At 41.1% G+C, this 13,485-nt stretch overlaps 1 protein-coding gene across 2 annotated transcripts in view; it reads left to right on the top strand.

Moving 5' to 3' along the window:
• TRIM24 (tripartite motif containing 24) overlaps positions 1 to 13,485 on the top strand; it is a 140,148-nt gene that overhangs the window by 68,048 nt on the left and 58,615 nt on the right. For both annotated transcript variants that reach the window (XM_037049120.1, XM_037049119.1), the window contains exon 3: positions 11,017 to 11,164. In XM_037049120.1, coding sequence (XP_036905015.1) covers positions 11,017 to 11,164 — 148 coding nt within the window. The remainder of the gene's footprint in view (positions 1 to 11,016; positions 11,165 to 13,485) is intronic.

Genomic DNA, 13,485 nt, shown 5'->3' with positions numbered 1-13,485 from the left:
GGTAGAGATGTCATCTGTGGTCCCAATGGAGCGCTGAAGAGTTTATAGCTAAAGATAAAATTTTTGTTTTTTTGTGGTAGATAATTCTAAGCATTCCCCAAAATGTGACAGTTTAGCATAACAGATTGCCATGCACCCATTACCTAAGTCAATAATCATCTTACTTTATGTAGGATAACCTGATGCTTCCCACCACCACTAGATTATGTGGAAGTTAATCCCAGGCTTTATATCATCTGATCCATAAAATATTTCAGTGTTTATTTCTGTGAAAAATTTTTTAATAAACATAATCACCACATTAATTTATATGTAAAAAGTTATATTTCTTAATATCGTCAAACATTCAAACAGTGATCAAATATCTATTTCTTGTAGTTTCTTTTTTTAAACAGTGGTTTCTTTCAGGATCTGATGCATTTGGTTGATTTGTCCCAGATAAACCTTTTGTTGCCCTGTCTGGGGTGACTTAGTTGGTTGGAGCATCATCTAGTATACGAAAAAGCTACAGGTTCAATTCCCAGTGAGGGCACATGCCTGGGTGGCAGGTTTGATGCACGGTCAAGGCGCGTACAGGAGGCAACCAGTCCATGTTTCTCTCTCACATTGATCTCTCCCTGGCCTCTACCACTTCTCTCCCTACTCCCTCCTCTTCTCTAGTTCTCTCTCCCTTCTTCTCGTTCCAAAAGCAATAAACATATCTTTGGGTGAGTCTTAAATATATATATATATTTTAAATCTTTTAGTCTCACACTACCCCTTTGTCTCACTTGCTTTCTTTATCCTCTCTTTTAACATATTTGTTTGATAATCTGGGTTTTTAGTTAGAGTTAGCCTTATTCTGAATTTTGCTCTTTTCATTGAGTCATTCAATGTGCTTCTCTCTCTTCTGTATTTTGTGTAAACTGGTAATAAAAATGTAGAGGCTGATACAGATTCAGGTCCCCTTGGGTACGAGGAAGGGTGGGGAGCTGGCATGAGAGTATTTTCTCTCCTCTATATGTCCATATGTATTTCAGTTGGGAGGCACATGATTGATGTTTGGTTGTCTTTCTCTTCTCTGATGTTTGATGTGGACTCTGTCCAGCAGGGTCTGTATGTTGTGGATGCAGCAAACAAATTCACAAGGACTACCGAAGTCCTGTGGAGAAAAGGGGACAGCATGGCCACTCTCTCTCGAGAGGAGAGCGCCTCGACCCTCACCTTGACAAGCTTTTATTTGCTTACTAATAATGTACATCAAAGAAGGTTCTCATTTATTATGTTTAGGTTTGCTTGAGAGAACAAAGGAAAGAATGTTACTGATTACTTCTTACAGATTAACAAGGAAAAATGTTGCAAATGCAAGGGAACAATAAGAGTAATTGGTCTGGTTACACTTCAGTCCTTGGGAGAAATAGCACAGACTTCAGGAAGTTACTTTAAAGATATGCAGTAAGCATTTTCTACCTCAACTCAGGGTGAGGGAGTTTTAGCAAGAGCAAGCCTCAAAGCAGCCTAGGTATAATGCAGGCCTGATTTCCCACAGGAAAGCCGATCTGTGGGTTTGGTGTCCTGTGTGCAGACACGAGCCTGTGGGCATTCCTATAGGGCTGTGCTACATTGGCCATTCCATGTGGATAGGTTCCCTATAGATGTTAGTGCCCATTAATGATCACTGTCAAAATTTCATATTTCATTAGGACTTTGTAAAATGATGATATTCTGATTTTACCATTCCTCTTTATTTCATCACTGGCATAGAAAGAGAACTTTCTTCTTTGGTTAAACAGGGAAGATAAGTTAAACATTGGTTCCTTCTCTTTTGTTGCTAGTTTTTAGAGTAGTGACCTAGATTGTTAGTATTTTTCTGAGGTGACTTATGAGTGGTAGGTGTTTGTGTTTTTCATTATAAAATCATGGATTATTAACAGAATGTGTTGTAATTATTCTTACTGCTTTTCAAATTGTGCCATTTGGCAATGGGAACCTCACATTGATTCCTAAGTCCTTCTGATACAGTCATCGTAAGTCATTGTTGTCTCCTTTGCTTTCTGTTTTGACAAGATACTGGTCATTTTCTGTTCTAGACTTGGAACTAGCCATTTCTTCTAGGATCCTTGGTTCCTTTTAATCAGAAATGGGTTTTGGAGACCACAGTTGGGGGCTAGGGGTGCTTATTATCACAATTGGGTTAGTCATTTTTCTGTTTCTTTCAGGAGAATAATTTAACAGGTATACTTGACTTTAAAAAGAGAAAGAAAATACTTCAGAAGTATATATTGGTATTTTTAAGTCTAACTTATAATGGTAGGGTTTTATCTTTTTCATTTTATATGTATTTCACTTCTCCAGTACTTGAAATATTGGCTCTTAATTACATTGAAATAATTTTTCCAAATATATGGAAATAAATATATATTTAGTGATGTATTTATTATTAAAATAGATACTAATGTAATATAAAAATATATAGACACCCAGAAACTCAGTTCTTCTTACCGACACCGTGAAGAATTACAGATCAGTAAGCCTACTAACATGCAAGCAGAGTTTATTAGTGCTAAGTTCTAATGGGAAAGCAAAAGCGAGGTGTCCAGAAGCCTGGTGTCCAAAAGAGATGGCCAGGGGCCTGGTGGCCAGAGACTCCCTTGTAACAGGCTGCACCCAAGAGGGGGGCCCCAAATAGGGGTTTGGAATAGGGTCCAGGAAGTATTAGAAAAATATATACGATGTCTTCACCTCTTCCCCCTACAGGTTTGAATTAGGGGAAGGGACTCAGAGCCAGGGCCATTGAGAGCTGTTTGCATAGCAACATCTTTGCAGCTAACCTCTGGCATAGTCATTTAACATATCTATAACCTTTAACTGGTTGCATAGATATGTTAAATAGCTGTGTTCATGCTTTGAGCCAGGGGCCTTCCATCCAAGACGTAACTGGGGAGCAACTCCCCCTGCGTGAGACCTTGGAGATGATTGGCTCCACACCATGGGGCCACGCCTGCCCAGACTCACTTTGGCAGCCCAGTAAAACTGGAAGGATATGGGAATGCTGGTAGGTGTAACCAGTTGTAGGAGGAGTCAGAAATGGGGCTGCTGAGGAAGATTGGCATGGGGATTTAAACCCAGATGCGGCAGCCATTGGAGAGAGAACCATGCGGCTTTGGCAGAGTGGGGTGAGTGAAGACCACATGGCTTTGGGGTGCTCCCTTTTGCCATGTGGCTTAGGAAGCAGAAGAGACTTTGCCAGGAAGAAAAAGGGTGAAAGGACTCTTGCCGGTGGGCCATGAGAAGGTGCCACATGGCTTTGGATTAACTGGAGACACAGCGGTGACAGTGACACAGCTGATGGTGCTGGGAGCCTGAATCACGGATTTCTGCTTTTTTTCCTGAACAGGGCAGGGGGAGAAGGAAGGACTGTGTTCCCGTGGGTATCCTAAAAGACTTTAATAATTTAATGAAGACATGGGGTCACTTCTTTGAGTCTGTATAGCTTTTAATAAACATTTTCCTTTCACAAATCTCTGGCATTGAGAGACGTCTTTCCTCTGGTGGCAGGCGTAGTGAACCTAGTGGGGGAGTGCTTTTGCTAATAGTATATCACAACCCCCCCGTGGCTCTGTTCTGTAACACCCTGGCTAGCGGCTGGGTGGCCAGGGCCCTCCGTGTGGCAGTAAGCCAAGAGGGCCAAGACAGCGAGTCCTTTGTTCTGGGAACTTATACAGTTGACAGGATGGGGGTGAAGAAGTTACATATTGATTGATGGGTAAAGGTGGTGCCAGCTTTCCTGGGGAGACGTGACTACCCAAACATAGGTATGGAGGTCTGTTAGCCCGAATTCTTATCTTCATTCAAGCTTTATTTGTTTATTTTGTATATGCAACAGGAGGCAGGCAGTTAATCAAAGTTGTTTTATGGGCTTTTCTTTCGTCACTGTAGGTCCCTTCCCTTCCCCCTTCCCCCTTCCCCCTTCCAGGCCTTGGAATGAACACACAGTCTCAAGGTTTTCTTTTTCCCAGCTAGTGGAGATAATACACAGACTTTCAAGGCCTTCCCTCCTCCTACGTTATCATAGTTTACTCTTGTCTTTTGGAATGCCTGGCAGTCTTACTGAACCAGGCTTAGGACTACTGGGTAGACATGTCTTCCTTTGCTTTTAACCATCTGTATTAAGTTCTTTGTTAGAATGCAATGATGAGGGCCCTGCCGTTATTTCCCCTCTGGCCACTCATTCTCCCATAACAGTATATGCATTATATATTATAGGGCTTATTAGGACAGTTTTGGTACAACCATTTTTATTATTTTATCTTATTTTATTTTATTTATTTTTTTAGGGAGGGGAAAAGAGAAGGAGAGGAACATCAGTATATGATTGCCTCTCCCATGCCTCCAATTGGGGACCTGGCCTGTAACTCAGGCATATGCCCTAGACTGGGAATCGAACTGCCAGCGACCCTTTGGTTTGTGGGCTGGCACTCATTCCACTGAACCATACCAACCAGGGCCAATTTAAAAAAAATACATTTACTTATTTTTTAGAAAGAGAGGGGAAAGGAAGGAGGGGAACATTAATGCAGGAGACAAACATTAGTGGGAGAGAGAAACATCAGTCAGTTGCTTCTCATAAATACCCTGACCTAGGATTGAACCCACAACCCAGACATGGGCCCTGACTGGCAGCCTTTCACTTTGCAGGACAATGCCCGACTAACTGAACCACACTAGTTAAGACCAATCAGGAACCCTTTTAATTCATTTTGTAATGTCAATGAGGAACCATTTTAATTCATTTTGTAATGCTAATTATTTCTAATTTTTAAAAAATAAAAAAATTAAATTAGTTGACATACAATATTGTATTAGCTTCAGGAGTGTACCATAGTGATTAGACACTTATACAATTTATGAAGTGACAAGCCTATTAGGTCTGGTACCCATCTGATACCATATATAATTATTAAAGTATTATTGACTATATTCTTTATATAATACTCTATATCCCCATGACTATTTTTATAAATGTCAATTTGTAATTTTTAATCCCTTCATCTTTTATACCCAGTCCCCAAAACTCCCCCTCCCATTGGCAACCATAAATTTGTTCTCTATATCTGTGAGTTTGTTTTGTTTGTTGGTTTATTTTGTCTTTGATTCCACATAAAAGTGAAGTCAGGTAGTGTTTGTGTTTTTTGGTCTGAGTTATTTCACTTAGCATAGTACCTTCTAGGTCATCCATATTGTAGCAAATGGCAAGATTTCATTCTTTTTTACAGCTGAGAACTATTATTGTATAAACATATCACATCTTTACCTATTTGTCTATAGATGGACACTTAGGTTGCTTCCATATCTTGGCTGTAATAAACAGTGCTGCAGTGAACACAGAGGTGCGTACATAATGTACTTTTGAATTAGTGGTTTGGATTTTTGGGATAAATACCCAGAAGTGGGATTGCTGGTTATATGGTAGTTCTAATTTTAATTTTGTGAATAGCCTTTAAACTGGTTTTCATAGTGGCTGCACCAGTTTGTAATCCCACCAACAGTGCAAGCAGGTTCTTTTTTCTCCACGTCCTCACCAATACTTGAACCAGTAATTTATTGATACTAGCCATTCTGACAGGTGTGAAGTGAAATCTCATTATGGTTTGAATTTGCATTTGCCTGTGTTGAGTCATGTTGAGGATCTTTTCACATGTCTATTGGCCGTCTGTATGTCCTCTTTGGAGAAGTGTTTATTCGGGTTCTCTGCCCATTTTTTAAATTCGATTGTTTGTTTGTTTTGGTGGTGGTGTACGAGTTCCTTAATGTGTTTTGGATATTAACTTCTTACTGGATTATCACTTGTGACTACTTCTCCCTTTCAGTGGGTTGTCTTTCATTTTGCTGCTTTCCTTCGGTCTACAAAATCTTTTGGGTTTGAAGAAGTCCCATTGTTTGTTTTTTCTTTTCTTTTCCTTGCCCAAGAAGACATATCCAAAAAAATACTGCTAACAGCCATGTGAGTGTTTACTGCCTATGTTTTCTTCTAGGAGATTTATAGTTTCAGGTCTTTATTTGAAGTCTTTAATCCATTTTGAGTTTAGTCTTATATGTGCTGTGAGAAAGTGGTACAGTTTCGTTCTTTGCGTGCATCGGTCCAGTTTTCCCAACAACGTTCATGGAAGAGACTGTCGTTACCCCATTCTTGCCTCCTTTGTCATGTATTAGTTGATCATATAGGCGTGGGTTTGTTTGGGGGTTCTTTTCTTTTCCATTGATCTTTGTTCTTTTTCAAGATTGCTTTGCAGACTGAGACTTCCAGCCAAGATGCAAGCATAGGTAGACACACTGTGCCTCCTCTAACAACCAAAATAAGGACAACAACAATTCAGAAACAAAGTAACAGCCAAAACTGAAAGAAAATTGAACTGTATGGAAGTCCAAAAACCAAGGAGTTCAGATAGACACATTCATCCAGACCCGTAGGTGGTGTGAAGTCGGGCAGCCAAGCAGAGAGGGGTCGCTGCACAGGAAGCAGTGACACCAGGCGCTCAAGACACCCTGGGCACTCAAGGCGGCACAGGGCAGACCGTGGGCACCCAGGTGGAGGCTGGCAGACCCAGTGAAACAAGTGATTGAGACGCGGGGCACCATGCGCAGGGTGGCTGGCTGACTGGGTAGCGTTCCCACATTCACGTGCAGGTAACTGGGGAGCGAGACAGATTGTACAACCCAGGTCCCCAGCACCAGGAAATAAAGCCTCAAAACACCAATTGAAAACACTTGTGGGGATTGAGGCACAGGGAGAGACTCCTACCCTCACAGGAAAGTTGGTTGGAGAGACCCACAGGGTCCTAGAACGCATATAAGCCCACCCACATGGGAATCAGCACCAGAAATGCCCAGTTTCCTTGAGGGGGAGCAGCAGGAGGGACTGAGGTGCAACAGAGAGTGGAGCAAAGCGCCATTTTTCCCCTCTCAGACCCCGCCCCCACATACAGCGTCAGAACCCAGCAACCTGGGTTGCCCTGCCCTGGTGAACACCTAAGGCTCTGCCCCTCATACATAACAGGCGAGAACACACCAAAACATTATGGCTCAAGCAGAAAAACAGCTCAAAAGCCCCAGAGCCAATACTTCTAAGCAACAAAGATAGCCAACAAAGATAGCCTATCAGATGCACAGTTCAAAATACTGGTGATCAGGATGCTCACAGAACTGGTTGATTTTAGTCACAAATTAGATGAGCAAATGAAGGCTAAACTAAGTGAAATGAAGGGAGATGCACAGGAAACCAATAGTGATGGGAAGGAAACTGGGACTTAAATCAATGGAGTGGACCAGAAGGAAGGAAAAATGACCAAATACAACAGAATGAAGAAACAAGAATTCAAAAAAATAAGGAGAGGCTTAGGAACCTCCAGGACACCTTTAAACGTTCCAACATCCAAATTATAGGGGTACCAGAAGGGGAATAGGAACAAGAAGTGGAAAAGTTATTTGAGCAAATAATAAAGGAGAACTTCCCCAATCTGGCAAAGGAAATGGACTTCCAGGAAGCTCAGAGAGTCCCAAAGAAGTTGGACCCAAGGAGGAACACACCAATGCACATCATAATTACATTAGCCAAGATTAAAATGAAGGAGAGAATGCCCTGGCTGGTGTAGCTCAGTGGATTGAGTGCGAGGCTGTGAACCACACGATCGCGGTTTGATTCCCAGTCAGGGCACATGCCTGGGTTGCAGGCCAGTTCCCAGCAGGGGACTCACCATAGGCAAACATACATTGATATTTCTCTCCTTCTCTCCTTCCTTTCCTCTCTAAAGATAGATAGATAGAGGGAGGAAGGGAGGGAGGAAGGAAATCCTAGAAGCAGCAAGAGATAAGGGGACAGTCAACTACAAAGGAGTTCTCATCAGACTGTCAGCAGATTTCTCAAAAGAGACCTTAGAAGCAAGAAGGGACTGGAAAGAAATATTCCAAGTCATGAAAGACAAGGACCTACATCCAAGATTGCTCTGTCCAGCAATCATTTAGAATGGAAGGACAGATAAAGTGCTTCTCAGATAAGATCAAATTCAAGGAGTTCATCATCACCAAGCCCTTATTGTATGAACTGTTAAAGGGACTTATCTAAGAAAAAAAATATCATAAACATGTACAGTAAAATGACAGCAAACTCAAAATTACAACCGCACTTAAAAACAAACTAAGGAAACAACTAGAACAGGAACAGAACCACAGAAATGGAGATCACATGGAGGGTTAGCAACAGGGGAGTGGGAGGAAGGCGGGGGGTAAGGTAGAAGAAGTAGCATAGATGGCAGGCAGAAAATAGACGGGGATGGGGCAAGAATAGTATGAGAAATGTAAAAACTGAAGAACTTAAGATACATGGACATAAACTAAAGGGGGGAATGTGGGAGGGAGAGGGTGTGCAGGGTGGAGGGGAATGAAATGGGGAAATGGGACAAGTGTAATAACATAATAAAATATATTTTTAAAAAGATTGCAAGCAAAGACAAAAGGTTGGAATTATTATAAGTTGGGATGGGCCTTATGGAACATGAATTTGAAATATCCAAAGAGGAGGAGCTCCTTGCCTTGTGCTAGTCTCTGAGCCTGTGGCCTTGGGAACCCAGACCTCTGAGGAGTAGGCCGATGGTGTTGGTATTTCTAAAGCTTGTATCCCTAAAGCTAGTTTTACAAGTACGTATTGGAAAAACTGCAAGCTAGACCTAACTGTTGCTGTGGGAAGGGCGAAGCAGATTTGATTGATGTGATGTACACAAGAGACATAGGTAGGAAATAATAAGCCCACCAAGACGGTCAGGTCCCTTCTTCCCCAGGCATTGCAGCACCACCTGTTCTTGGAATCTAATGTGGAACAAGCCTATCAAATATAAAACATAAATATGGCTCGCAGAATGAGTATAGAAGGATAGAGTCGGTGCTGAAAGTAGAAATTACAGAGTTGTTTGTCAAAACAGAAGGCAAGAAAGACAACAAGACTACATGTATGCACTGGAGATACTTAATATCATCTTTTAAAGTTACTTGAAGTAAATGATTATTCTCTGTATGGTTAAGCTACCCACTTGATAGGCTAGTTCATTTGTTTCATTTTGCTTTTGATGTTTAGGGATTTAATTTTTTAATTTAAATTTGTATAACTACAGATAAAACATTTATGTAGTTCTAAAGTAAAACCTGTAATGGGGTATAATCAGAGAACTCAGCCTTCTATCTCATCTGCCTATCTACCTTCTTTATTCTCTACCTTATAGATAACCGTTTAATTCCTTTGTTTATCTTTGTATTTTTAATATTTTATATAAAGTTTTAAGTAATTTTTTATGGTTTAAAAATGCAAGCAAACAAGTCATCCCACCCCAACGGCATCTTAGATAAGCAGTGGCGTGCTACGCTTTTTCCCTTTACTTTCGAAATTTTACTTTATGTAGTACTAGAGATCTCTCCCTAGTAGTGTATGTAGAGATCCCTTATTCCTTTTTGTAGAACAGTGAGCAGATTCGGTTTTAGGGAAACATCCCAGTAGAGGTGGCAGTTGAAGCAAAGGGAAGAGTTGAGACCAGTCTCCACATCTAATAAAAATCTGCAGAATTAAAGGAAAAAGAGTGGTAGGGATTCCAAGGGGCATTCAGAGAGATGAGAAGATCTGGAGGTTTCAGGGAATCCAGATGTCTTCTGGGAAGTTGGAGTCAATGGCATTAAATGCTGTTAGAAAGTTTGACGGTAAGAGCCGAGAAAAGGCAGGTTTGGGTTAATAGAAATGTTACCCAAGTTTTGGAATTTGGCTAATGTAAACCACTGACCAAGGAGGAAATTTTCCCCCCGAATCACTAATGATGTCATGAAGACTGCCCATATGTGGGGTAACTCAAGGAATCACATGTACACAGTTACGCGAGCTGGAGACAGAGCTGCTGTCTCTTCTTTACCTCCCATGCGTTGTCCACTCTGCACACCAGTCTGTTTCACTCTCTAAATCTCCTTATTCATCTCTACTTCTACCCATTCTCACCTAAACGACAGAAAAAGCCTACTTGTTGCTATGTAGAAACACTTGCTCCTTTTCCAATCTCTTCTCTCCATTTCAGTGGCAGTGAATTTTTAAATGCAAGTTCTGCCATGTCATTCATTTACTTAAAAGCTTTTAGGAGACATCGTTAGACAGAGACCAAGTTGTCTTGTGATCCTGCTTGATCTGGCTCCTGCCTGCCTTGCCTCCAGCTGCTTCTCTTGCCAGTCTTCCCCTGGATCTCTCCATTTCAATCATTTCACTGGCTTTTTGTCCTTTCTTTGAACACCCTATATACTCTTCTTGCTGGAGGCCTTTGTACTTGTTGTTCCCTCTACCCAAAAGGCTTATCATCAGTAATTGATGACTCAGCTTTTCATATCTTGGTGTTGATATGATCTCCTTAGAGAAATCCTTGCCTAGGTAATCTCTCCTCTTACTTTGCCCATCCCTCCAACGCCACTAAAATGAGATTAGTTTGTTCCATCATGTGTTGTTAACAGCTTCTTACACTTTTTCTTTAGGGCACGTCTCAGTTTGTAGTTGTGCACATGTATTAGTGTGATTATTCCTATGTTTGTCTCACACTTAATCTTCACAACTATTCAGTTAATTCCGCATGACTACCCTCATTTTAAACATGAACAATCTAAGTAACCAGCCCAAGACTAGCTAGCTGGTAAGTGGGGGAACTGGGATTTGAACCCATATCCCGTGTGTGAGACTAGGTATCATAAGGGCAGGAACTGTTTGCTCCTTCCTTACTGTTGTTTCCTCAACACTTAACCCAGTACCTGGGATATTTGCTATATTGAACTGAGGACAGTGTCTTTATATTTCCATTTCATATATTTATAATTTAAAACATAATGTCACTTCAAATTTACAAACCCTGTTAAGAAGATAAATGATAGAGTCAGGTATGGTTGTTGTATCATTTACATATGACTTGTGGTGTGACGAACCTTTCATTTTTCTCAAAGATTGATGTGATATCTTTCTTTTATTAGGTATGCACAAGCTGTGAGGATAATGCCGAAGCTAATGGGTTTTGTGTAGAGTGTGTGGAATGGCTCTGCAAGACGTGCATCAGAGCTCATCAGAGGGTGAAGTTCACAAAAGACCACACTGTGAGACAGAAAGAGGAGGTATCTCCAGGTAATGAATCCATCCTGTTTATCGCTTTTTTCTCTCTCCCTCCTACCCTTTCTCCCTTCCTAGACTGACATGTTTTGATACTCTTATAAGCATTAAATAAACTCTTGTTTTTGTAAAACAGAGAGGTCTGAATTGTTGAAATTTGAATACTTACAAATATTGGTAAGTGTGAACAGAAACACAGTCCTTTTGCTTTAGAGGCATACTTCCAATCCACCTTTCCTATACGTGCCATAATTTGGTGTGAATATATAGCAGATGAAAAATAAGGTTGCTTTTTAAACTCACTTTTTCTCTCATATTTTATTTCTAAAATGACTAACTTAAAAAAGTTTTATAACTCTTTCCCTCTGATATGCTTATATTAAACCTGTTTTGTGATATTTGACATGCAGATTACCAGAGCTTTGCTTTTTATAATAAATATGGTTTCAGGGTTTTTAGTGCGTTGCTTATATTGTTAAGTTCACAAATACTTTTTTATTGTAAAACGTGTAACTTAACATTTGCCATTTTAAATAAACAATTCAATGGCCTGAGTTGCATTCAGTGTTATGCAGCCATCACCACTGCCCATTGCACATGCATCTCTGCCCCAGCCCCTGCTAACCTCGAATCTCTCTGTGAACTTGCTCGTTCTTCATATTTTCTGCAAGTGGAATCATACACTATTTGGCCTTTGGTGTCTGGCTTATTCAACTTTTGAATTTATCAGGATTTTGTTTTTATGGATCATTAATGTATTTTTAAAGAAATTTTATTGTCTTTAGAGGAAAGGGGAGAAAGAGAGAAATATCAATGTGTGGTTGTCTATCTACCACATACTACTCTCGTGAGTCCCCCGCTGGGAACTGGCCTGCAACCCAGGCATGTGCCCTGACTGGGAATCGAACCGCGGTTCTCTGGTTCCCAGGCCCGCGCTCAATCCACTGAGCTACACCAGCCAGGGCTCATTAATGTATTTTTGTTTAAAAAGTTATTTTATTGTTCTCTTCATTGAGTTAACCAGTGTTTGTATGCTTATTCTATATTCCTGGAACTTTGCCTAGGTTGTAGAGATGAAAAGGTATGTAAAACAGGTAACTCCCTACGTGTAAGGAGTTATTTAGTCTGATGAAGATTATGAACAAATTAGCAAATATAGTTTGGTCTCGTAAGTTCTATGGGAGCACATGAAGGGAGTGAGCACCAAATGGGATTTAGGTTGGAGGCCAAGTCTGAGGCTTCAAGGGTAAATAGTTCATCACATGAAGGAGGGGGATGGGGAAAACTGAAGCATATGCGCAGATGTGATGTCCGGAGGAGGAAGGTTGAGTGTAGCTGGAGAGTAAGATGCAAAAGGAAGAGTGGTCAGACATGAGGTTAGGGGTCTGGAGACACAGGGAAGGGACTATAATTTCTGAGGACACTGATAGAGAAAAGACACAAAAGAGGAAAAAAACAAGTATTGATTCAGGTATATTTAGTAGATTGGTGGTATAAATTTAAACTTCTGTTGGTTTTTTTTTCTGTTTTGTTTTTTTCTTTGCCCCCTTGAAGCCAACTATCTGTTGAAAAAGAGAGTAGGAAATGGGAATAAAAGATAACAAATACGGAGTATATTTGAAGTAACTCCAGTTGAAAGAGAGCTCCAGCTTTGGAAATAGGAAGATTGCTTGGTAGCATCAAGATTACATTTGCTGCATAGGCCTTAAAATGTCCTCCCTCGGACTGCAGCAGTCTGGTTGTGCATGTAGAGAAGAATCGAACTTAATCTAGGATTGGGATTTAGGTGGACACGTGTTCCAAGTGTTCAACAGGGTAAGAAATGTAGGTAGACTTCTGGCCAAAATGGAACATTGGTGGAAACACTGCCTCCTCGCACAACCAAGTTTAAAGACAACAAAGTTTTAGTAACAAAAACGCAACCAAAACACAGAAAATTGAACTGTACAGAAGTCCAACAACAATGGACCATTCAGCCAGACCGGTAAGAGAAGTGAACTCATTGGCTGGCGGAGCAGGGTCGCACAGGAAAAAGTGGCCAGACTGACCCAGGCACGCAGGTGGTAGTTTGCAGATCCCAGGTGTGGGTGGCAATGGGTGGACCCAGTGGGGGTGCAAGGCAGCTGGCTGACTATGGTCACACATTCACACTCAGATAAACGAGGTAAAGGAGCGAGGAGTGAGACAGACCGTACAAACCAGGACCCCAGCAATGGAAATTAAAGCATGAAAGCACCAATTGGAAAAACTTTTGGGGTCAAGGTGCCAGGAGAAGCTCCCAGGCTCACAGAGAGTTTGTTGGAGAGACCCACAGGGTCCTGGAGGGTGCACAAGCC

The sequence above is a fragment of the Sturnira hondurensis genome, unplaced genomic scaffold (assembly GCF_014824575.4).
Source record: "Sturnira hondurensis isolate 20B ecotype Veracruz unplaced genomic scaffold, ASM1482457v3 Scaffold0006437, whole genome shotgun sequence".
Classification (NCBI taxonomy): Eukaryota; Metazoa; Chordata; class Mammalia; order Chiroptera; family Phyllostomidae; genus Sturnira; species Sturnira hondurensis.
Note: the sequence above shows the minus strand (reverse complement) of the source record. Positions and strands in the feature narration are given on the sequence as shown.